Source organism: Lonchura striata, chromosome 4, assembly GCF_046129695.1.
Source record: "Lonchura striata isolate bLonStr1 chromosome 4, bLonStr1.mat, whole genome shotgun sequence".
Classification (NCBI taxonomy): Eukaryota; Metazoa; Chordata; class Aves; order Passeriformes; family Estrildidae; genus Lonchura; species Lonchura striata.
The window spans coordinates 41691224-41718287 of NC_134606.1; the positions used below are offsets into that span (position 1 = coordinate 41691224).

Below are 27064 nucleotides of genomic sequence, written 5' to 3' on the forward strand. Positions count from 1 at the left end.
ATTTCTGATTTGCTGTTCTGCTTGCACATGCAGCAGCTTTCAGGGTTTGCCAGCCTTTGCTCTTCTAATTCTCCCCCCTGTCCCACTGTGGGGTGAGTGGCTAGGTGGGTGCTTAGATGCTGACTGGTCAACCCATGACATCTGGGCACACTCAAAGACACCCTTCTCACTCTGTTTCTTCTCAGGTTTGGGAATTCTGAATAAAGAAGACAGATTGTGACATTTATATTCCTTTAAATCTAACATATTCATTGCAGTTTAAAGTGTACAGACGAAGATCCAATTTAGAATCTGAAAAAAAACCCAGATAAATATCTCTAAAAACCATGAAACGTTGATAACGCCCACTCTCAGCTACTTAATGGCAACACTGTGAAGTCATCATGCCCAACTACTGATTAAGATAGCTGATGAAAATTATCTAGTGCAGATAGTATGAATACCTCTGAGGCATATAGTACTTTATACATTATGAGTCCCACATGAAACCTTTAGAATTTAACTGAATTATTAGCAAACAATTGAGTAAAAAATGAATTTAGGAAAGTGAAGAGTTACAAAACTGGGCCTAAGTCTGTGAAGCTGTGATCTAAAGCATGTGCTTGACAAATGTGTTTGACAAATATTGTAGAAAATACTAAAACAAAAACAATATAAATATATATAAAAATTTTTGCCATCCCTTGTAAAGTAAGGGATGCATCTGTTAGCTACACAGACACATAACTGGGCGCAGAGGCAGCACCCAAGTACAAAACAGGTTTTAGTGAAATATGCAATGAAACAAATACAACAGGAGGGTGGAGTCACTGTAACAACACACACTTCATATACAACAATTTTACAGCTCTTCAAACTGCTCAAATTGAAAAGTTCCCCTTTAATAAAAATTACTTTGTTTTTCTGTCAAAACAAACAAGGGCAAAGAGAATAAAGAATCATCTTGGTTACAAGAGAAATTGTTCATTACATCAGATCATACAGTGATAACCTGTTCACTAAAAGTTTAATTATTCTGCTACGAAAAGTGAATGAATTTTGTCCCTTTTCACATTTAGGTCTCATCTTTATGTGATCTCCTATGTAAAAATGATGTGGACATGACTCTCATCTCTATCATTAGTACTGCAACTTTCAACTCTCCTCAGAAAATTATGTAAATTAAATAATCCTGTTATTGTTAAAATGACAGGTAATATTATTCAGGTAAGCATTAAACAGTATCACAATGATTTTGTATGCAAGAAATTCATTACTTTAAGACAGGAACTGGATAATTTTTCATTGAGACGGGGGTCTTCACCAAAAGTGGCATCAGCACAAAAGCTCGCCTTTCCTTTGAGAAGCAGCAGCAAGCAGGAGGAGAAGCTTCAGATGGGCTCAAGCACAATATCAATTTACATGACACTTTTCACCATCAGCCTATGTGTATTATGCACCTCCTGGTGAATAAGTCCACAAAAAGTGTGATTTTCTTCTGTCCTTGCCAGTGCGAAAAGGACAAATAACCCTATATTTTAATCCATGTAAGGGAAAAGTTTTAAAGAACTCTACAATTTTTTCAAGTGCTCCTAATACCTTATTACCTAAAAAAAAAACCCAAAAAAAACAAAAAAAAAAAAAAAAACCACCAAAAAACATAACAACAACAACAAAACACTAACAAATAGAACATCTTTGCTTAATGGAAGAAACTATCATAAATTCTAGGGAAAAACATGGCAATAAAGTTCAATTGTTCTGTCACTCTCTAGCATAAAATGTCAACTTCAACACAAGGGCATGTGAGCCCACTTAGCTTCTGGTGCAAGCTGAAGTTTGAAGGCATACACTGAGATGTACAGCAGACCTCTCTAATGCATCCATTGGTGGAAAGTCATTTTCTCTCTCTTAGCTGTCTGGAGAGACAGAGCTACTGGCTCAAACAACAGTCACTGAACATCTTTTCATTCTGGTGCACTCTGATAAATAATGGCTACATTCAACTGAGACAGGAATGAGCTTCCACAAACAGAAGGTTTTGAAAGCAACATCAGGTTGCTTTGAAATATCCCCTTTGAAACTCAAGGCAAAACTCTTGTTGAATAACATCTGTGGGTAAAATTTTCTACCATTTCTGGCAGACTACAAAATAAGAATCAGAAGGAGAGCAGATTGAAAAACTCTCATGAGATCAAATTTGCCTAGCTCAGGTTCTCTTCTTGAGTTCTGAATATCTTTGAAGCTGGAGATTACACAATCACTCTCAGAGTTAATGTCTGACCATGCTCAAGGCAAAATTTTTTCTACTATTTAATTGGATTTACCTCATTGCAACTTCTCTCTGATGCCTCTTGTTCTGTCATTGTGCACCTACCAGAAGAGTTTGGCTTCATCTTCCCTGTAACTACCCACCAGACAGTTTAGGATAGCAACAGCATCTTTTCTTCTTCAGGCTAAAGAATCCCAGCTCTCTCAGCCTCTCCTTGTGCATGATTTGTTCTAGCACCCCAGTGGCCTTTCTCTGGACTCATTCCAGTATATCTATGTATTTCTTGTACTGGGGAGCCCAGAGCTGAACACAGTATTTCAGATGTAATCTCACAAGCACCAAACAGAGGGAAATAATAATTCCCTCCACCTGCTCTCCATGCCCTTGCTTTTAGTCTAGTATACAGTTGGCCTTCTTTATTGAGAGGATACATCACTTTCACATGTTCAGCTTGTCCACAGGGACACCTAAATTATTTTCTGCAGTTCCATATCTCCAGACTGGACTGTTATAGCTTAATTCCTGTAGATAGTAAACTCATCTTCATTGTTTATGTTTTTAAGAGCATCTGGACCACAGTATCTCATCTTTGAGCACTTCACACTGTCATAACTCTTCACAGCAAACCAGACAAGCTCTGCTTATTGCTCTACTTTAGCATACCATGTAAGCACTAAAGGCAAACAAAATCTTTTCATTAGCCAAAAAAGAACTTGGATTTTCAACCAAGGCCAAGACAGTGCTGGCAGAAAGCAAAGTTACTGTGTATCACCTCATAAATCCTGAACACAGCTCACATTCATATGGAGCTAGAAAAAGGGTGCTATGAGTCATCTCTTAAATGCTGTAAGGTTAAACCAACCTGAGTGTTGTCATAGCATCCCCTTAAAGCCACAAAATAAGCATTTGGGACTTTTGTTTGTGAACATACTATCATTTTCTTCCTCTTCATTGTCCTGGTCCTTTTGATATGCGATGTCCAGATAGCAGTATTTCTTACTTTTCTTTTGGCTCAGAAAAACAATCTGTCGTGCCACTGGGTGTCTGACCACTAAATTATGTAGTTAATACTGTGGAAGAGGGATTGGAAATAGCATTTCATTATGAGCAGACACCAAATCTCAGTCTCATTTTCTTTGCACTGTTTACCTCAATATAAAGATCAATGAATCTGTAAGCAAAAGTTAAAATGATATATAACAACATGCACTGAAAATTTTGCTTTGGAAAAAATAAATGTAAACTGCAAAGCATTTGAAATTGTGATATCCTGGTGTAGCTTACTAGGAGCAAATAATCTTACCAGCCCAGTATCAAAACTGAATGCCTAATTCTTTACTCCTTTACAGCCTGTGTTCTTATACATCTGTGAACAATCTGAGTAAAATACTACCATTTTAGCAAGACATGTCTTCTGCTTTTTAGCAAAGAGTGAAATCTGTCAAACATCCCAAAGAGATTTTGCCAAGATCTTGATCTCTATTCATTGCAGCCATTACACCTGAAACAGATTTTTACCGCTAAAACAAAACTTTTTGAGACCATAGTTAGCTTCTATGAAGATTTAGTAAAATAATCCTAAGGCACCACTGAAGAATAATTGCAACAATTAAGTATGGACACATCAGAGATCAAAAAAATAGCAGAATGGTCATATGGTGCTGACTCCTACTTCTTACCTCCTTTTCTACTAATGAATTTTAAAAAAAATATATGATTCTCTTTCTTGCCATTTTATAGACAAGTGCATGAGTCAATAAAAGTTGTGCATTAACTGTGATATGTCACAGAATCACAAATAGAACAGCAGAAAGCCCCTGCATTGAATACTTTGAAATGTATTACAGATTGGTGATAATATAAAAGGATTTAAGACAAGAGATCCAAAAGAAAATTCAATAGTATGCACATGTAGAATTATAAAATATCCTGAGTTGGACTGTGCACATACTACTTTAAAAAATATGTAAAACCTACCTAATGACCGCTGTTCCTGATTTCAAAGAAGTAAAATACTAGTAACCTCCATGGTTTTCTTGATATATTCACCTTTTTTTAACTTGCTTAGCTATTTCAGAACACTGTAAATATGTACTTCTATACCAACAGCAAGAAAAGTTAATGAGGTTATGGCAGTGGTTAAGGCACTCATTACCATGATGTTAACTTAATAAAAGGAATCCATTTTAAGAACTGTAGCACTGTAACAACAACGTAAAGCATCTTTTTACCTTTTTGGTTTTTTTTTTTCAGACACTGCAGTACTGCCAGCCTGAGACAGTTGCCCTTACAGCCTTCAGGCAGCTGTAGACTCAGGAACCCTATCCACAACCTCATTAGAACAAGACTGAGTGAAACAGAGGAATACAGAGAGGGATAACAGCAGCAAAGTACTACAGCCTGTGGAGGCAGAAGTGTCTTCAGAGTCCTAAGCCACACAGAACTCTGTGCATCAGCAGGGGGCACAGGAAATAACAAAAGGAGAAGTCACAATTTAGAAGCCACAAAGTTAGATGAATCTCTGAAGTAATCATGCTTACCTGCATAAGGAGGTGCAACTGGAGATGGTACCCTCTGTACATTCTTGGTCTGTACATCTCTGTAGGTGTAGCACTCTCTTTGAAATCTATACCTATTTCACAGGGAGGAAAATTTCAGTTGCCACTCTTAAGATTTTTTCTTCTTGAAACAGGTATAATGTAGACATAGGATAGAAAAGAACAAATCAATTTTAGTTAAATCTAAAGTCCAGATATGAAGCATGACACAACAGAAGAAATACTGTAACAAAAGCTCACTTCCTGATCACAGAAAGTGAATAAAATCAACTTTTGAACCATTGAGGGCAAAAAAGCTAACTGGAAAGGATCAGAATAAAATAAAAACCAAACCATGGGAGTTTACTGTGTTTGAGGATTATTTGTTGCTTTTTGTTTTTTTCTGATTGACCAAGCAAAGCTTTTAAAACAAAAACAGTTTCAGTATGCAAAAGCAACCTATAAGGAAACTAGAGAGGGACTTTTTACAAGGATGTATAGGGATAAGACAAGGAAAGAGGGTTGGTTTAGACTAAAAATAAGGCACAGAAGCCCTGACTGCTTGAGCTTTCTGGTTAGGCAGTTGCTTATTCAGGAAAGCTAGCATGTAACAGCACAAGAATAAGAAAATCCTTTTGTTGATGTTTTCACAGCTACCCATTGTTAACCATCCTTTATATGGCTACATTCTTACACAGTGCATCAAACGATGATTGAAGAAAAAGTAGTGGGAAATAAGACTTAGATACTATGTATAATATCACTACTCCCTGATATTAAGTTATGTTCGAGTGCAATTGATTCTCTTGTCACAGCAGTTGCACAGAGATCTATTTCAACCAGCACCTCTATCCTACATACAGTACTCCAGAATACCATTTTCATCCCTGCTACTGCCCAAGTGTATGCACAGGCATACATCAGACCAGACAAAGTTACAAATGGTAACAGGGTACAAGTTTGAGGTTTGAATTAATCCCTGAAACTCTAAGAGCAGATACATGTCACTGTGGTACAGTTTATTCAGTATCTTTTATTGATGCATTTTTTGTCTGACTTCCTGTTCTGTACAAAAAGCCTGGTTGACTCTTGCTGTGAAATACACTTAGAGATAGTTTCCAGACAATCAGATCTTAAAAGTTCTGATCACCTTTGTGCCCAAATTTATTGTGATATTATATTCCAGCTACAGATTTTTTAAAAATGTGCTCACATGTAGCATATTGCTCATCTACACTGCACTGAGATATTTTTAAGCATTCGTTCTTTTCCCCACAGACTGACAGGGTTTGATAGATAAAAGCAGGATACAACAAAAAGCCATGCACCTTTTTAAATACTTTTACATCAAGTGGTGGCTCTGCTATTAAAATAATGGGTACTCAGTTAACATTGAGTATGGCCCTTTTCGTTTTGGTAAATGCAACCTGTAAAATGTAGGTCTTTAGTACCAGCATCCAGAATCTTTTGGGAAAAACCTGTGATTTTGTGAAATACACACTGAAAAATATTTAACTAAAACACTTTCTTTTTAAAGCAACTGCGAAAAGAATTGTAAAAATACTATTTAAAAACATTTCAATTGCTGCATTTCAACACTTAAATTCCTCTTTATAAATAATATGCACCTCAAACTTACTGCAATTCAAGCTTATAACTTTGGACAACATAGTTATATATATAAAGTAGGTTTATATTCTATAATAAAAAAATCATTTGCTTTTAAGACTGCACTGTGTTAATTACATACATGTATACATTTCTTCTATTACTACATTATTATCATCTTCATAATCATCAAGTTCTCTGTAATTAGTTTACATTTTAGATTGGGAATGGAATATCATGGACCCAGTATAAGCTGGCATGGATCAGGCTGAAGGAGGAATGACAGCATCTCCACCATGTCCTGTCTTCTGTCTCCGGCTTTCCTTGAAGGGTCCTCTCCTTGCTCACAGCAGGAATACACCTGAATGTCTCCACAATACCCCAAATACCATGCTAGCTGGGGCACCTCCTCAGTTTTTCTTTAGCTACAGGTTAATGAGAATTAACTGAGAGTTGATGAAATATACTGTTCAAGTCCTTTTGTAGAATCCTGCTTTTTTTACGAGATCCTTCTGGGCTTATAGTTAATTAATAGTAAACTAACTCCATAGTAAACCATTAGTTGGATTTTGTGTTTAAAAAAGATGTAAGAGGCTTCAGGACTAGAAATTGGTGATAGAGGTTCTCCACAGGCTTTATACCATTAAAGGACAAATTGGAAAAAAATTTAACTCTTTAACACAAGGCAACTTGTGCTTTAAATTCCTGCCTATTGCTAAGTACCTGCAACGCAGAAAAACAAAACTGCTTAGAGTATTTTCAGTGGTAACCTGAATACTATATATAGTTCTTTAATATCTTTTTTTTTGTTAAAACTATTCATCAAATGGATGTCTTTTGTCCATAACTCATTGACTCTAAAGCATCAATTGTTTGTCTTCCTGAAATAATATCATGTAAAAGTTGAACTTAAGTCGTGGACAAAGACCTCAGAGTGAGGTGAAGATAAATCATTTACAGACAGCATTTATATTATCAGTACCACTGAGGCTTCTTTATTTATTGAAAGACTGTTAGAAAATGTATTATTAACTTTTAATTTGATAGACTTTACTTGACCAAAATAAATCTAAGCCATTTCTAGACCACCACAATTCATCACTTTAACTTATTACATAGAGAGAAATTCTTAATTGCCTCCAGAGTAATTTATTTTAAATGAAAGTGAAAAGAATTCATAAATTAATCATCCTTTTAAATTATTCTTTCCCAAAGCATGGGACCACTTATTTTCAATAATAGGTTTTTCCTACTCACAGAACATAACACTGCTCAGTATAACTCACGGAGCAACCAATTTTGTGCTGCATTTTGGCTAGTGACAAAGCTGCTTCCCTGACATTTTCAGTCTTCAGAGTGGTTACAAGAATCAAAGGGAAGCAGGAAAGGACTAAGTTGTGAAGTCAAAATTGGAGACATCTCTGATGACTAATCAGTATTTAAGAGCTAAACTTGTATTCAAACCATTTTACCTTCTCTACAATTACCGAACAATACTTCAGCAATCTGGAGTTTGATATTTCAATGAACCAAGTTCATTTGAAAGGATATTTCACTTGGCAAGCCATGGTCAAAATGATTTAGATTTTTATCATGTTATAACACACTCTTTCGAGTCCCCAGAAGTGCTAACTCAAAAACTGCAGGATAAGTCCAGAAAAAAAAAGCAGTCAGAGGCTAAAATCCATTTGAGAGCTTTTTAGTAAATTTAAGGAAGGATAATCAGGCATGCCAGAGAGGTGTGAAACTTGCCAATGACCTATTAAGTTTTCATGGTGCAGGACTTCTTGCAATTGTAGTTAGGCATTATATCTACATTTTAGGAGAGAACTATGCTTGGATTAATAGCAGACAGAGCAGCTGCTGGTCTTTGTCTTCTTTCTTATTTTGATTTGTAAAAGGTAGGAAAATAATCTTAACTTTCCCAGAGAATTATACTAAAGGGGTGATCAAAACAATACAGTCTGATGAGATATTCTTCTGATTAACAAGGACAAGACAGTGCATGGCATACTTGGCTTTCAAATGATACAACATTGATTCAAATCTTAACTTTGTGATCCTTAAATGGTCAACACCTTTATCAAAAGGGAAATGAGATAGTACCAGCCATTTGTCCCAACATCCAAATAAGACAATGAATATCTCCATTTTTGTCTGCATGTCACCTGGTATCATGAGCATGGGATGGCTGCACCAGCTGCTCACCAGGAGCACGGGTGGCTGACAAGGCTGCAGTCAGCCATGGCTGCTGCAGGATATAACTGGGAATCTTGAAGGGGACACATTCTCACTGTGAAGGCACAATTCACTCTCTCTCCAATATATTTGACTCCAACAAGAAGGTATTTTCTAATACTACGAAAGGGTAAAGTCACCCCACCCTAGTGGGTTTACTTCCTTTCCTGAAATGCACTGAAAACACAGCCAGGCCAGGTCTGTCTGGGAGTGATCACTCTGGCCATTTCCCTGGTGGTGCTTCCTGTACTGTCTCCCTGCCCAGCTGGCTGCCTGTGCTGCAGGGCCCAGAGGGTACCTTCAACTGGGCAGATTCACACTCAACAGAACTGAAGAATAAGAAATATTAAATTCCCGGTAATAACATTCAAACAAAGGAGCAAAATTAACCCAAGTCTATTCAGATTCAAAACAAAGGATCTCTAAGTAGAGTTTTCCCACAGCTATAAGACCAAACCTAAGGAAAAGTGCACTCCCAGCACCAGCTTCCCTGATAAGCACATTATCTCTGCTGCCTACTGCAAAGCAGAGTTCACAGGGTGCAGCTTGTGCACGGTGCTTGCACACTCCAAATAAATATATTCTTTATAAAGAAAAAGTCCTGTGGCAATTCAAACCCAGCACTATTTAAGGCAGCCTGCCTTTATAATTAGCAAGGGCAGATTGTAATATGTCAGACCTGCTGGGGAAAATTAGTTCCTGAAAGCTCTGGAAGCTGGGCTTAGGTAAGCACCTCTTGCCACAGCATTTAGTGTCCATTTTAATTGCCCATATTTCTTCTGAATTGCAACAAATTGTTAAGGCAAATAACATCTCACTTATTTAACTGTTAGGGCCAGCCAGCCTGTGCTGTAAAGGGATGACATCTCAGGTAATCAATATTCTTCCCAAAACTGAACCACAATGGTATATAATAAAAATCTTCTAAGAACTCATTAGTGCTCATTTCCTCCTGCAGCCTACAAATATGAAATCTAATTTTGTAGGTATTTATACTCTCTTTGCATTCATTTTGGCTGGAAATGAATGGTGGTGTTAACTAAAAATATCCTCTCAACATTGAAATGAAGAATGTTGGGTTAAAAAACAGTCCAAACATCTGCAGTTCCTCTCAGCTCAAATTATACATTATTTAATTTTATTAAGTTCTCCATCATTTAATTTATGACTGACATAATGAGAAAAATTGCTCTGAGCACAGAAAATATTAACCTTATTGTATATTCACGGTAAACCAAAAGAAGAAGCATGTCTGATGTTGACCCTAGGTAGCCTGGTAGAGATGACTACAATTTTTTTAACCATCCCAAAGAGAAATTATGTTAAGTTCAAAAGAAAGATAACGCTCTCAGTCTCAAAAAAAAAAAAAAAAAAATCAAACCACAAAACAAATGCTGTCTGCATAGAAACTCACATGGTAACCTGTCAGTAAAGAGCAATGCTCTACTCAGAGCAACTGGCAGCACAATCTGAACAATTAGCAGAGATAATTGCTTCTCTTAGAGTATGTACCAATCTCTGCCACACATCCACATCTGGCCATGAATATTATGTTTGCATTCCCCAGAAATGACCACAAAAAGACAAAAAAACCCATAGTTTGACACAATGTTTCTCCATCAGTATTAAAACCCAATGACATGTTGGTAACTCAATGCAGACATCTCGGTGGGGCTGACAGGCTCAAAGTCTAAAAAGCTATCACACAGTTTTAGCATGAACATATACCTTTCTTCAGACAAAATGTTCCCTCAAGAATTACCTCAATCTATTTGAAAACTGTTGCTTAAAAAATATTGCTGTAATGTTAATTTTAAGTGAAACTTAAATGTAGGTGTTAAATTAGATATTAAATCCTTTTCATGTAATATTAAAAATTTATTACTTTCCCTCAAATTCTACCATGTTGTGTATTCATAGCCTTTGGATACTGAACTATCACAACAAACACTCTGTACATGTCTAGCCTGGTTATTAAAACCACCTAAAATAAACCTATGAGAAAAATTATATTTTCAAGGGCTTTTTGTAAAAGCAGAACATATTTCTTGTGTCCTCTTGAAAGAATGATGTTTCCAATGATCTCCAGTAAGAAGGGCTTCAACTTGAATGAGCTCTCAATATGCCAAGGAAAAGCTGAGACACAAGAAAGTTTTGCTTTTTAGAAGGTAATATGTAACACCTGCCATGATCAGGATTTTCAAACAAAATTGCCTCTCCAGTTCTCCTTTGTGCTCAGCTACACATGAGAAGCTGTGGTGTGCAGGACAGAGAATGCTAACCCCATCATTAAGAATTTGCCTTATGTTACATAGACAGTTTCTACTTCCTGGGAAAATTAGAAGAGCAGCTCAGTATCCTCATGAGCCAAAACAAGTCAGACCTTAAGACTCAAAACCTGGCACCTGGCACTAGCCTTTTAAAACCACAATTAATTTTTACTAACAGAGAAAGGGTGAATGAAGTAAGCTGTCATTATGTTTTATATCAACCCAAACACAATAAATAAATATTTGAGTCATTAATGAATTTTTTTTTTTTTTTTTTTTTTTTTTTTTTTTTTTTTGGTGCAACAGTTCCTGACATCATCTAATTTTTCCAAAACAATGTAATTTAATCATCTGGGAAACTAAGTGCACTGCCATGTATGGTCTTACACGGGAGGCCAATTGTAGTGATTTGTAAGAAGAAAACCAGAAGCTGTAATAGGATTTCTCTTCTCCCTTCCCCCTGACAAGCTGTAGACACAAGTTCAAAGTCTGTAACTAAGACAAAAATATACAAGGCTCAGTTGTGCCCACCATAACATTCATTTCATATCACTATAGTTACACACTCACACAAAGCTCCCCCTGGTTTACACCATCTACAACTAGGACCACAAAATAGTGAAACTAAACTTTTGTTTACAGTCATAAAAATGTATCAGCTCATTTGAAAAGACAACATTTATTTGAAATTATATTAAAATAACAATTTAAATCCAAAATTCACATGAAGTATAACATGAACTACAAGCCCAGAATTTTCCTGACTATTGCTTTACATATACATAATAAATTATCCTATGTTCCTCTAACTTCAAAATACATTCAAATTCCAATTTATAAGATGATTACTTTAAGCCAAATGAAAGAACACCTTTATGAATCCTGAAGCATTCCTCCTTTCTGCATAACAAAAGCATTTTTACCTTTTCTTTGTCTCCAAACTTTTATTAGTGTAAGTATATATGGCACACTCCTACTGTACTTTTTCTTTCTAAAAAAGAAGAATCAGTTCTTGCAACTGAACAAGAGGAACTGCCCAAAATTTAACAAAGGCAACTGTGGGCCCCTGCATATGGAGTGGAACAACCAACTCCAGGACACATCGGGGGTGAGCTGCTGGAAAGCAACTCAGCAGAGAAGGACCTGGGGGTCCTGGTGGACAACAAACTGTCCATGAGCCTGCAGAGCCCTTGTGGCCAGAAAGGCTGATGGTGTCCTTGGGTGCATTAGGAAGAACATTCCATCAGGACTAGGGAGGTGATCCAGGTCCTCCGCTCAGCTCTGATGAGGTGCATCTGGAGTCTTGTGTCCAGTCCTGGGCTCCTCAGGACAAGAGAGACATGGACCTCCTGGAGCTGGTCCAGTGGAGGGCTACAAAAATGATGAGGGGACTGGACCACCCCTCTTATAAGAAAAGGCAGAGGGAGGTGGGCCTGTTCAGCCTTGAGAAGAGACAAGTGACAGGAACTCATCAATGTCTGTCAGTACCTGAAGGGAGGGTGACAGAAAGTCAGGCTTGTCTCAGTGGTGCCAAGTAATAGCACAAGAGGCAGTGAGCAGAAACTGATGCACAGGAAGTTCCACCTGCACATAAGGAAAAACTTTACTGTGCAGATGACTGAGCACTGGTAAAGATTGCCGAGAGTGGTCACCGAGTCTCCTTCCGTGGAGATATTCAAAGTCATCTGGACACAATCCTCAGTAAACATGGTCTAGAGGACCCTGCTTGAGCAGTGACGCTGGACTAGATGACTGCCAGTGGCTACTTCCAATCTCATCCATTCTGTGATTAAAAGACCAGGATAATGACATGGGATTCTTATACTGGCCATAGATGCAGATTGAAGATGACAACCATGGCAGGTTGTGCAATTCCTTTGGCAACAAAAGAGGTAAACAAGGGCATAGTCCTACACCTCTTTCTCTAAATCTATTTTCCTGCATACTAATCCTCCTATTTTCAACAAGCAGCTGGGTCCTAATACCCTCCTAGCATATCAGATCTGCAAGACTTCAGAAAAGCTTATCCTCTTTAGCAGCATGTATGGAAACAGTGGCAATGTGGAGGTGCATTTCACACAAGCAGCAGCAGGGAAGGCAGGACTGTTACTCTTCTTGCATGAAAGCCCTTTATACCAAAGCCTAAAGCAACAAGTTAACCTTCCAGCAAAACTCTACACAATAAAAACCTCAACCATTGATGTAAAACAGACCCTCTATTTCTGTGCACAGGTTAATCATGGGCACAGACCTCAGGCCTGAGGTGCAAATTTGACATTGGTTTTACATTGTTGACCTTCCCACAAAGGGCATTGGAGTTCTATGGATAAAAAGCACTACAGGGACAAAGTATAACTTCAATATTAGTGTAATCACAGCAGTAAGTCACAACTGATTCACATCAACGTGACTATAAAATCCATTCCTTTAAGTTCCACAGTAAAACAAAAGAGGGAGGTATTGCATATGAAACGGAAAGAATAATGTAACAGAAAGGATATAAAGCTGGGATGATTCAACAGCATTTTTGAATTATAATCACCCATGGAGAAAGTCAGCAAGCAGTTCCTCAAAAAAGAACAAAAATCTATGTAGGCTAGAAATACCTTGATTCCTAAATGGTGCTTTTTTTCTTTTATTTTGTTTCTCCTCTCAGGTGAATTTTGAAAGCCCTCTTAATCTCCTGCTGGATTCCTCTACCAACAAAATCACTGATGAAGAATACATGAAAGATATACAAACAAATTAACTGGAGCATTTACAGAAATCTGCAAAGTAGATTCTGTAAAACAGCATTACTTCTACATATAAGCCCTCTGTCCACATTCCAAGTTTGATGGAACAAATGAGAACAATTAGAGTGAAAAATGTTTATCTGTACTTGTGCCCTTAAGCCAAGCTGCACCAAATATTGCCTGAAATTCTTCCTGAAAAGCTGACCACTTAACCCACTTTCTGAAAAGATCAAAAACAAACAAGCAAAAATCCAACAAGAAAATAAGACTTTAATGACCTGGATATGAGGAATTATCTCAGCTGAGGATATTTAATGTGAATTTATAGACACTGGCAAGTGGGACTGGCAATAAAGACAGAGTATCAGCTTGTCTTCAAAACCAGATTTCTCAGAGAAAAGCCAATTCTCAGATCCCTAAAACTGACAAGACTTCTTACTTCATTCTCACTCAGAACAGGTGTTGCTCCTTTCTGCATTTTTATTTTTTTGCCTCACTGTTTGATTTTGAATATGCCATTCATTCATAATTCTTCCCTTACTGACAAGATTGAAGAAAAACCTTTTTAAAGGAGCTAGAGACTTACTGGTCTTTATGATATCCAGCTGAGATAAGGTCAGGTTTGAGAAGCAGATCCTACAGTTACTTCATTATTTGCAAAGGAAATATCAGGAGACACTTCATGGTCAACACAGATGTTTGTCATGATCCAACTAAGGCAGCCCCTGGCACAATTTGGTTATTCCTGCAAACCCAAGTGCTCTCATGTGTAAATTTCTTTGCTTCTCTCAAATTTTACAAAGTCCACCTTGGGGCTCAGAAAAGACAACTTCTGAACATTGGCTACATCAACATACCTCATTTACCCTCACAGGAATGCATTTCATCCCAGGATTGCAATTCCTACTTGCTTTGCTTACATTTAATAATTACCAGTGCAACTGCATTAGCAAACAACACCTCTGCAAGGTCTTAAAATAAGCAAATCCCTGAACACAATTTTTCCCCACAAGCCTTTTTAAGAAAGGGCACTTAGCTCCATCTGCTGGATTTAGACAATTTCTCTCTGAGACTGAAGACCACACAACACAAATGGACTTATTTTCCATTTGTTATACATCTCATATGCCTAAAACAGAAGTCCAAACTGCTGCTAAGTAAATACCTGCCCAAGTGCTATAAAGGCATCACTCCTACCTGAAGGTCCATTAATATATCTCATTAATACCCTTAGGAGCAGCAACACCCATCCTTGGCACACCTGTCTCCAACGCAGAACTAATTTCTGGTATTTTGCCCTGTTTGCTATGCTAATTATAAACACAGAGGCTAGGGAGCACTAAAGCTAGGCTGTCCAACCAGATTTCATTAACTATTCCAAACATCTAAGCAAAAGTCACTGGAGGAAAAAAAAAAAAAACAACTGACTAGTAAATATTAATGTGATCTTTCAATCTGAACCTGTAATAATAAAAACCCACCCACTAATAACACTGCTGGGTCATGAGAAATTTTAGAAACAGGTGTTTTACAGCTGATGGGAAGTAAAGTCTCTTAGTAAAGGAATATCCTTATTTAAAGAAAACATCTTGCAATGAGTTTAGCGGTTCCTAAATATATATTCATCATTGCTTCTTCCCTTAGATGCATGGTTTCAGCTCATCAAATACTTCTAATGAATAGCCAGAACAGCATAGATATGTAAAATTTCATTAAAATATATAATTTGAAAAACTATTTACAATTATAAAACCTAAATCAGATTTGTCTGGGGGGGCGGGAGGAGGAGGGAAGACACAAATGTTTTTATCATCTATCTGTGATGACTAGTGTAACTAACATATGGCTTACCTGTGTCAATAAACCAATAAGAATAGTATCAATAAAGCCTTTAAAAAAAAACTCACCCAAACAAAAAAACCCAAAACAAAATACCCACCAAACACCTCTATACCCTATTCTTTTTATAGGCCTTATTCTAACATTATTTTTACAAGTGTATTTTCTTTTATCTTAATGAAGCATGGCTAAATTTACACTGGAGTAATTCAAAGCAGAGCAGGGACTGCATGCCTGCGCTCTATGTGTACTTTGGTGGAATTTTGCTCATCTGAACACAAGCACAAAATGTTTTTATGGCATGGTAGGTATTTCAGTGGAAAAAATAAAGCCTTCTGAAACACTTTGGCTGTCAGTCACCTACCTTTGGCTGTTGTTACACTTTCTTTCCCCTGAGCCAGCCACCAGACGAGACACTGACTTTTTTTACAATCTCTCCTCCTGAACAAGATATATTGAAACATCTATTTAGTACACAGAGAGCAAATCCAGGGGAAACAAACCTTTTCCTATATTATACGGAATTTTTAACAAAAATCAATCTGAGATACATCTATTTTCCCAAAATAGGAGGGGATTTTTTTTTTTTTACTTGTTTGTTTGGGGGTTATTTATTTTAATTAAAATAAAAATGAAAGCTGTGTAGCTTGTAACTACATTTCAGAAGTCCTTTGCTGCCCTCATGTGTTTCATGGGCAAAGTAACCATTGGAGTCTACACACAAAACAGCTCCTCCAATCAAGATTACTTCTGTTTGAAAACAGCATAGTCTATACAAATAATAACCGAAAAATAGCTGAAAATGTGTGTCTTTTTTCTATTAAAGCTAGGTTGGCTTGTTTAAAATTGAATGACTATGTATTAAAAACAAGAAAAAGTATTCAGCTTGAGATAATTATAATCTTGGAACAACAGATTTCAACAGATAATTATAATCCTGGAACAACAGATTGGCAGCAGGCCAATTTAGAGAGTTGATCATGTTAGACTCATGGAAAATCTTAAATTTTTAATGAAAAGTGTTTTTTTTTTAAATAAAGTACTACACCCTACGCTTCTCCCAAGGGCCTCAGTGCTCAGTCACAGTTTGATGGAATTTGCGTCAGAATTTGGCTGCTGAGGTTCAAACCATCCTTAGCAAGTTATCACTATTCAGTTCTTATGTCATCCTACTCAGTCCCTAAGCTGATCCCAGACCTCAATCTGTCAATTCGAGTTTGTAATAAATTGTAATAACATCTCTAGCGCCAATCCTGGGTTTACAGTGATAAACCGCACCAGAATAACCAATAAAATCTGCCCTGTTAATAAGCTCTTCCATACACTGGCCATAAGCCACAAATAGCCTTTCCTGTAACAAAACCGGTGGCACTTCATTAGCTCCAGCTAATTCCATGGCAGGAGGGCAAAGCTGGATCGCGATCCCCCGGGTTTTCCCCAAGCACAACGCTACCAGGTGTACTATTGGCACTACAGGACAGGACACCTGTGTTAACAAGAGGCAGCAGAGAGAACTGAAACACACAGCAGGTTTAAAACCTACAAATATCCTATTTTCAGGCACTGCGTAAAAATGCCTGCTGATGGAAATTAAACTAAGAGGGTTCTCCTAACTCGTAGTGGCCTAATGGAGACTTTAAACGCTGAACACGGATCTTCCCCAAGTGCCAGCATGACCAGTCTCTGAGGAAAGTCATGGCTTCTGTCCATGTGTTCTTTCAGCACAAGCTCTCACTGGCACGCAGGGGCTGCGGGCACGGATGTGCAGCCCCGGGCAGCTCTGCTCTGCCTGCCCGTGCTTTCCCTTGCTAAAGCCTGCAACCTGCGCCCCTGCTGCTTCCCTCTGCTACTGGCAGCGCAGCTTGCAGGTACCAACTCAATCTCCTCTCGGAGGAGGGATTGCACGAATTTATGGCAGATACCTGAACGCTCAGCATCCCTTCGTCCCTCCCTTGCAGCCCTGCGCGCCTGGCGCGCATCTCCCACATGGAATACACCGCTGGAAACACGGCTCTGCCCAGGCTGAGCGCTCTCAAGCAGCACAGCTCGGACCGGGCGCATCCCCCGGGAGAAGGAGCCGCAGGAGCGCTCCCAGCCCCGCGCTCCGGAGCCGGGCGGGCGCTCCGGTGCTCCGCCTGGCCTGGCCCCGCCCCGCGGGAAGCGGCAGCGGGCTCCGCCTCCGGCCGCGGGCTGGGAAGGAAGCGGGGCTCGGTCCCTTTCCCGCTCGGAGCCCGTCGGACCTCAGCCCGTGGGTGCGGGGCGGGCCGGGGCCACCCCCATGGCACGGTGGGCGCTGGCGGTGCTGGCGCTGCTGCCCTGCCTGCTGCGGCCCGCGGGCGGCCGGGCGGAGCGAGCGGCGGCGGCCCTGCGGGTACGTGTCCCCGCGGGTACGTGTCCCCGCGGGCGGAGGTGTCCCCGCGGGCGGAGGTGTCCCCGCGGGTACGTGTCCCCGTGGGTACGTGTCCCCGCGGGCGGAGGTGTCCCCGCGGGCGGAGGTGTCCCCGCGGGCGGAGGTGTCCCCGCGGGTACGTGTCCCCGCGGGTACGTGTCCCCGCGGGCGGAGGTGTCCCCGCGGGCGGAGGTGTCCCCGCGGGTAGGTGTCCCCGCGGGCGGAGGTGTCCCCGCGGGTAGGTGTCCCCGCGGGCGGAGGTGTCCCCGCGGGTAGGTGTCCCCGCGGGCGGAGGTGTCCCCGCGGGCGGAGGTGTCCCCGCGGGTGGAGGTGTCCCCGCGGGCGGAGGTGTCCCCGCGGGTAGGTGTCCCCGCGGGTAGGTGTCCCCGCGGGCGGAGGTGTCCCCGCGGGTAGGTGTCCCCGCGGGCGGAGGTGTCCCCGCGGGCGGAGGTGTCCCCGCGGGCGGAGGTGTCCCCGCGGGCGGAGGTGTCCCCGCGGGTGGAGGTGTCCCCGCGGGCGGAGGTGTCCCCGCGGGTAGGTGTCCCCGCGGGTGGAGGTGTCCCCGCGGGTAGGTGTCCCCGCGGGTGGAAGTGTCCCCGCGGGTAGGTGTCCCAGCCCTCTCTTCCCGCAGCAGGTGACCAGTTCTTGTTATCTAATTTCATGTCTACTGTTACTAACCTTTTATTTTTCTGCTCTTACGGTTTGTCCCTACTGCTAACTTAATAATGCCCGCCTTTTTTTTTTTTTTTTTTTTTTAATTCCTCCAGGAAAGTGCTAAAAGAATTGAATTATTGAATTCATTAGCAAAAGATAATACGACTGCTGTCTATGGAATAAATCAGTTTTCTCACCTGTTTCCTGAAGAGTTCAAAGGTATGTTTTCTGGTTTCTTCTAATGCCTTTTCTGTTGTTTTTTAATTCTTTCCCAGTACCTTGTATCTTTCACACTTACAGATTCTTCCTGTGCTGATAGTCAGCTAATTTACAATGGCTGGTACCAAACTGTAAGTACTTTTGGAGGATACAACAATCCTCTTCTGTTCTATAGTATTGCAAGGTTGAATCGCCTACAGCTTGAACATGTTTTAGTATTCAGGCTGTTCTAGTTTTCCTTGCTACTCACTGCACTTTAAAGCTTTCTTCAGTTGCAACAGAAGACAGGAAGACAAGGTTCTTCCTTTTTGAAAAAGGAAGATACACAAGGTTCTGCAGTACTTCATATTCCCTACCCCAGCACAAAATTGGCTACAGTCCAAACAATGCTTTGAGATCCATGGCTGCCTAATACCAGCTGGATCTTTCTCAAGCAGTATGATGCGCTTACTTTTTTTTTTTCCTAGAAAACTTGTATGATACCTTCCCTTCTTGCTGTTCGTGTCTGTTGTTACATTTTCTGTTCATCAGAGGATTTAATATCTTACTTTAATTTTAAATAATTAAACAGCATTTTTTCAGTGAAAACGCAGCAACTTGAAGTCTTTCAGAATCTTTATTTTCCCCTTGCACATGGCTAAAACAAAGTATTTTTTAAGTAAGTAAAATGTTTTGGAAATTTTCAAGTAAACTTGTTTTATGGAGTAGTTATTGTTCAGCTTCAGAAAATCTTCACACTGTCTACCCATATTCCCTACATACAGTAGAATGTAGGAAAATTCCTACATTCTGTTCTTTCTGAAACTGTAAAAATACTTACATTCAATCTGGAGCATAATGACTGTTGTAAAATACATGAATTTTCTATGGATTTTAGAATGAGATACAATCTTGTGTTTGTAATTGTAGATCAAAGTTACCTGTAAATTCTAGTAAAGTAGTTGTTAATGGGATTTTTTTTGTTGTTGTTGTTCATAGATCTAAAGATGTTTGTGTTCTGTATTTAGCTATTTATTTGAGAAGCATACCTCACAAACTTCCCAGATACATAAAAGTGCCAAAAGGGAAGGAAAAGCCTCTGCCAAAGAAGTTTGACTGGAGGGACAAGAAAGTCATTGCAGAAGTGAGAAATCAGCAGACAGTAAGTCCTGGTGTTTTCCCTTCCTGGTTCTCAGCAGGTAGGCTGTAGAATACAGGGAAGGTTTTGCAGGGACCAGCTCTGCCAGAAGGCTCCTTGGAGCACTGGCACAAGAGTAGCCAGTTGAACATACACAAAGTCATGTAGCATTTTATGCAAAGCAGTATTAGGCTTAAAAGAATGAGGTGTAGAAGCTGTGCATTTATAAACTGTAATATGTTTTTTGATCTAGTTAAGTGAATGTCCAAATATTTTGCAGCATGTGTGTTTTCTGAAGGAGCCAAGGTAAGTTCATTACTTGATCTCATCCCACCTGGAGAGGTGTAGATCCTTTCCTCTTGTTTTTCTCACATGACTGAATCCCCTTAGCTGGTCACCACCTACATCCTTACCAGTGAATTCCTCAGGGAATGCATTCGTGATAGTAAAATAACTAGACCCCACACAATTACAGTTTATTTCAAAGTGGTTATGGTCCCTGGTAAGAAACAAGCTGCTCAATCCCCAGTGTCTCCTTTCCATGCTTCACACAGGACCTTGTGAAGAATAAATTCTGCTGCTTATTTTAAATATCACAGTTTAAAGAGCCTAGAATTTCAGTATAGGTTGCTATTGTCTAAGATTTTTCCTATTATGTTTAATTTCACTTTACCATTTTTTAAACTGTAATCTGTTTCTACAAAATTCTAGAAAAAACTACTAGTATGGTTAAAATTAATTTTATCCTGAGGCCACAGTTTTGTGTTTGTTTTTGGAAAATAGATTTCTCGTAGTAAAAGCATCCTCAGACGTATCATCAAGAACAAAAATCCATCAGGAAGGAGTCCTTAGAATTAGACACCCATAATGCATTTCTAGCATTCAGAGAGTAATATAGGGGAAAACCAGTTCAGCATTTTAAATGGATGATAACATTTCTTTATTATTGCCTTAAAAACAGAGTTCAAGGATGATGTATTAAATGAAGAGTATTGGAAGATTGTTTTGCCTCTTTTTTCATATCAGGCTTAAAAAACAAAGCTGACTTTTGCTTTCTCTGCTATTTCTCTTTATCAGTGTGGAGGCTGCTGGGCTTTCAGCGTTGTAGGTGGCATAGAGTCTGCCTATGCAATTAAAAGAAACACCCTGGAAGAGCTCAGTGTGCAGCAAGTTATTGACTGCTCATACAATAACTACGGCTGCAACGGGGGATCCACTGTTAGTGCTTTGAGCTGGCTGAACCAGGTTTGAAACTCTTTGTGAAAATCCCAAAAGACTTCATCAGCTTCTCTACTAGCATTCTTATTTACTGGAAAAGAAGTGATAGGGAAGGTGAAATGTACAGGGTTTTTTTTTTAATCATATGTGTGTGTACATATATGCATACCATTTGTGTGTTTGTATATATGTATATATGCTTATTTATTTAGTTTGGAACCAAGAGAACATTAGCTCAAGCAGAATTGAAATTTGATTGGAACTTTATGGTCCATATATGTGCTTGTGAACATAACAAATCAGTCCACAGGGGTTGAAAATAAAGTTCCTGAATTCATTTGCAGGCATACAGTACCACTGTGGACAGAGCCACCTATGCATATGGCATTTTGTGGATTTAAAGCACCAGCATCTGGGGAAAAGGAAAGATCTTGATGTTTTCTGTTTTCAAATTGCAGTAGTTTCTGTTGCAAACACTGTAAAATTATGTACAAGTGTGTTTGGAAAACCTCAAAATAAAATGAACTGCATTTACCTTTGTTTCCCTTGCAGACCAAAACATGGAAAATGCATTCAAAGTTTCTACTTCAGTTGTTGCTAACACATTTCATTTTATTAAAAACTCAAAATGTGTGTTAATAACATAGGTAAACAGAAACATTTTAAAATATCTTTGAAATAAAAAGTACTCTCTCAGATTGAATTACAAAAATATAAAAATAGTTACTTTGTTTTTTGAATTTAAAAAAACCCAGAATTTAAGAAAGTGTAATTCTACCCCTGAAGAGTAATATACCCATGGGTATTAACATTATAGATAAGTTTGAATATCAAGAACAATAGAGGATACTCACATTTATTCCTCTGAAGGAAAATTCCCTCTTGGCAGAAGAGGAACCACAGATTAATTGGGCTGAAGAAGTCACTGTCATAAATATGCTGTACTCCAGAGGACATGAAAAGTATAAAAGGCTGATGCATACATCATGTACTAGCATGAGAATTACATGCTAAGGATTTACAGTATTTGATACAACTTTTTTGGGATTCTTGTGCTTCTTCAACTGTCCCAATGGTAGTATAATTTTGAGTGTGGGAGTCATTTGAAGAGAATGAATTGTTCATGAATGAACTGAATTAATATCTATGTATTGAAATTGACAGAGGATTGCTTATGAGGATAGTTTAAGCCAGATATGCCTTTAAATTTAGTTTCTTATTTAAAGATTTCTGAATCCCTTCTGAAGCTCAGTGAATAAGTAAACTAGAGATAGTAAATAGTTATTTCACAATGTGACATTTTTACGTCTAATCTTGCCCAGTACACACTGAATTTTGAGTGGGTTATGTGGTTATTCTCCATACATTTTGAGGTGCATAGTGGTAAAGTCAAATGCATTAAATTCTTACTCAATTACCTTCTTGCAGACCAAAGTAAAACTCGTGAGAGATTCAGAATACACTTTCAAAGCTCAGACAGGACTGTGCCATTATTTTGAGCGCTCAGATTTTGGAGTTTCAATAACAGGATTTGCTGCATATGACTTCAGGTAGCTATTATTCATTCTTTTCTTTCATTGTACTTTTCTTTCTGTGTTCAGCAATCATGGAGTTTGGTGGAGTGAACAGTGCATTGACCTGGCAAAGGTTGTGAGGTTGATTGCATCAGTTCTGTAGCTGTGTGCTGGAGGATTAATGCCTAACATCTTTGAAAGTTAAGGCTTGCCACAATGAATCCACTCAACACTGCCATCACTGAGCATATATGAGCATTACACTGCTTTTGTCAGAAACAGTAAATTCTACCAATAGTAACTGGAATTTATTGAAAAAAACAGGAAGCATTCAACTACTTCAATATTCATGTATTTACATATCTACCCACATCCTCTCCAACCCATGACTTTAGAAACAGTGTTGTCAACTGAACTCTGTAAAAATTTAAGCTTTTTAGGTTTCTGTGTGAAGAAACTTCATTTCTAATTTTTATCAGTACATTACAGCTACTGTATAAAGACAAGAAGTATTATTCTGACTATGAATTGCATTACTTCTAGATATAAGTAAACAAAATCAATCATATCTTTGCCAGCCTGTATTTGCCAAATTTAGTTAATGAACATATTTTCAGTGTTGAAAATTTCCTGCTCCAGATAAATAAAACTGTATGAGGGTGCTAATGATAGATGTTTGATAGCAGAAATGTCCTGTGTTCTGATATGTTTGAGACACATACTTTAGTATATAATTACGTTAATTAGGTACTTCTGGAGATTTAAAAAAACAGTGGGAAATTCTACTACAGACTATTGGTTTGCTCAAAGCTGGTTTTGTTTGAGAAGAGTGATATACAAAAAATATGTAGTGCTTTCCATTGCCTGCTGGCTTGACCTAGAAACCTTCTGCTTTTTAATATTGTTATGTGTTTGGATCTACACTTGGCCCATAGTTTGTGTGTCCTGTATTTGTATCATGGTGTTGTAGTATATGAAATACATAATTACTGATGTGTGATATGTAGAACGTGGAGGAAAGAGTTTAATTGTTTGATTTTTAAACTGTTCTTAACATGTAGATTACAATCACGCTAATCACTTTAGAGTGCTAACTTAAGTAACTTGGTATTTTTACTCACTTCTTTTGCAGTGGTCAAGAAGAGGAAATGATGAGGATGCTTGTCAGCTGGGGCCCTTTGGCAGTGACAGTCGATGCTGTTAGCTGGCAGGATTATCTTGGTGGAATCATACAGTATCACTGCTCCAGTGGAAAAGCAAATCATGCTGTTCTTATCACTGGTTTTGACAGAACAGGTGCGTTTCCACCAGCTGAACTTCTGCACAGTAGGTTTCTTTTACTTGCAACTTGCCTTTTGTGTGATAAGTGATTAAAATCAGGACTCGATTTTCTGTTGTAAGCTGTTGGGTTTGATGTCAGATCAGTTCTGGAAGTTCTGTGAAGATCCTATCATCTTCATATCAGCCAGAAGAAAAATTATTTTTGTCATTGCTTCTTCAGTTCTGTGGGATTTCATCCTTGTAAAGTCAAGATCATGTCTGTATGTGTCTTTATGCTAGAAGAGCCCATAGCCAGTCTTCTCATACCAGAATATTAGCTCTGTTATCTATGTGAACAGTGGAAAAGAAACCGTAAGATACTGAAATGCTAATTAACTCTGTGGAGTGTTAGGAGGCTGGAGCTTCCCAAGTCTCATGTTGTCTCTTGTTCATGAAATGTCTCTTCCAGGTAGCATTCCTTACTGGATTGTACAGAACTCTTGGGGGCCCACGTGGGGAATAGATGGCTACGTTCGTGTTAAGATGGGTGGCAATGTCTGTGGTAAGTCTGACAAAAAGTAAGTGGTAAAGGCCATGGGCTGGGATATGTTTTTCAATGGCTACCACAAATTAATATCATCATACTATAATATATATAATAATATAATAAAGATATAATGGCATTCTGAGAGAGGCAGTACAAATCACTGCCATGCTTTAAAAGAGGTTAAATTAGTCCAGATGGAAAAATAAATGAAGTGGTTGCTAGTTCAACCAAGGCATGTAGTTAAATGATTTGAAAAGCACCATGTAAAGGCAAAGCTGTATCAGACAAAACAATCCAGGTACTGTTGTCCCTTACCATGCAGAGTAATGGCACTGTAAAATATCCAGCCATGTGTGATGGTTGTAGGTGGGTGCCATCGCTGTACTCCCTGCAGGTAAAACAGCTGCTGTCCTTGTCTGGTGGGTGCCATCATCTCTGGGCTCAGTTTAACAAGCACGTATGAAAAGCGAATCTACCTGGGAATTGTGTACCCTCCTCGTGGCTTTTCTTGTAGGACAGAGATATATCCTTTTAGTGCTAGTTCAATCTCCTGCCCTATTGTAGTTTGCATTATTTTTTTTTTTTTTTAATATTTGAGGGATTTCTGTAGCAGTAAATACCCAGTTTCTGCTAGATATGTAGGTAAGGCAAGTCAAGCTCTGGTTTGTCATCAGATTGCTGAGCCAAATTGGTGGGACATTTCCACTAGATTGGACGTGTGTATCTGATATAATTTTATGTGTTAAAGTAACCATTGGCTTTCCCTTCCATGTGTGTTTCACAGCAGCTCTCAGTCATTTCAGGAGGTTTTAGATTATCTAGGTCTTCTGCACATAAAGAATAGACAATGTTAATTTTGCCTGCACTTAGTAAAGATCAGAGCAATGTATCCAGTCGTAGCTTTCTCATGTTACTGAATCTGTGTTCTTACTGTTGTTGTAGAAGTAGTGATAAAGCAAGTCAATTATAAGAGATGGCAGGGAGAACAGATATGTTGTTTTCAAAACCTGTTCTTTCAAAAAGCAGGATTTTTCACATTTTCTGTAGTGTACCACACAGGAACTATCCAGAAAGGACAGTAGTTGCTCCTTTTCCTACAGAGATAGTCTTCTGATTTAGAGGTGCTCTGAGACCACCAGGATATAAAATTTTGAACACAAAAGCAGAGGAAGGAGAAGATTAGGTTTCAACTACACACAGTGCCAGGAGAGGAAGAAATAAAAAGGTTGCAGATGATTTCCTGGGTTCCTACTGTCATGCCATGGAGGGGAGAGGGCATTATATGAATTCTGGGATGTCTCCACTTCAGGATTTATTAAAACAAAATTTTACATCATTTCTAGGTATAGCAGATACAGTTTCAGCAGTATTTGTTTGACATTCCTCTGGGCCTCTACAGATGGTCAAAGACCACAAATATCATTTGTGGACAGACACTGTATATGAAGATGTAATTCGAAATATCATTTTCAAATATAAGAAATGGCTATAAGGGCAATTCCTGCAACTCCTGGCTGAAGTTTTTAAAAATGTTTTTGTTTGGACTTTGTGTTGAATGCCAAATTTCTCATGGAGAAAGAAGACTTATCTGCAGAGTGCACAAATAGAAGCTACAAATATGGACCGAAGCCTCAAATGTAAGCTTTATCCAGGTGCTGAATACTAGTCCATTGAAAAATCTTAAAAGGAAAGAAATCATGACAAGAAGGAATTTGAATCAAAAAAAAAAACAATGGTATAAGAGTATATTTGAAATCATTTGACTATAAGAAGAATCATGAGTAACAGTTTAGAAAGTCAGCAATTACAGAACATATCCAATAGAGTGAGTGCTAAATTTCCCTCATTAATTGAATTCAGAGGTGAGACTTGCTGGTAATAAAAAGGTGTTCCAGGTTTGCTAAGCTGTGAAACTGCAGCTGTGGGCAAATACAACTAGAACTCACAATGAAACATGTAATTCTAAAATCCTCTGAATTTTTCACCTCAAATGCTTTACCTGTATCTTTTAAGAAGGGCTACTATGAAAAGTATTGAAACAATTCTGTAATTTTTGCACACAATTACTGCACCATATTTTTAGATTAGTTTTTTATAACTTTTATGACAAATGCAATGAGTATTTATGATTGTCTATTGTTAAGTGTTGCTGGTTTTTTCCTTCTAATTGTTAATATTTTAAATAAAAGGAAGACCAAGTGTAATGTTTCTTTACTTCAGGTTTTGTTTCTTACTGAATTTATTTGGCTGAAAACTTCAGTTTTAAAAAATGTGTAGTCAAGTGTTGTGTAGTCTGGTCTTCCCCGAGTGTCTTACAAACAGATAGCACACTTCCATAACTGGAAAACAAAGTCCCTAATGGGCACAGATAAGAATGATGTAGTCATAGGAGTATGAAACACAGACATGCCTCCAGTGAATTTGAGGTGTTACTTCCAGATATAAGTACCTGATGTGCTGTGGTAGAGGGAACTTACCAGAAATTCCAGCCTACAGGGTTTGTGTCTTTCCAAAGGAAGTACTTAAAAAGACAAAAGTCCATTTAATGAGATGACACTGCTTTATCAGTATTCTGTAGCCAAAGTTGCCTTTTATTGTATCTCAATATGAATAAAAATCACTTTAAATGCCTATCATACTCTTGTTTGAACTTTATAGTTTGCTTTAG

The 27064-nt window shown here is 38.7% G+C and overlaps 1 protein-coding gene and 1 long non-coding RNA gene across 2 annotated transcripts in view; one reads left to right on the forward strand and one right to left on the reverse strand.

The window, feature by feature from the left end:
* Nucleotides 1–18907, reverse strand: part of LOC144246224 (uncharacterized) — a 58633-nt gene extending 39726 nt beyond the window's left edge. Inside the window, exons 1-2 of the long non-coding RNA XR_013339892.1 lie at nucleotides 18719–18907; nucleotides 4792–4883 (exon numbers count right to left, since the gene is read on the reverse strand). This is a non-coding gene — a long non-coding RNA (uncharacterized LOC144246224). The remainder of the gene's footprint in view (nucleotides 1–4791; nucleotides 4884–18718) is intronic.
* Nucleotides 17668–27027, forward strand: CTSO (cathepsin O). Its single transcript, XM_021544768.2, has 8 exons — nucleotides 17668–17849; nucleotides 18635–18740; nucleotides 19748–19881; nucleotides 20935–21102; nucleotides 22504–22625; nucleotides 23722–23885; nucleotides 24319–24411; nucleotides 25740–27027. Exons 1-8 carry the CDS (start codon nucleotides 17757–17759, stop codon nucleotides 25772–25774), a joined length of 915 nt encoding a protein of 304 aa, XP_021400443.1. The 5' UTR covers nucleotides 17668–17756; the 3' UTR covers nucleotides 25775–27027.
* Nucleotides 27028–27064: the final 37 nt, after the last annotated feature.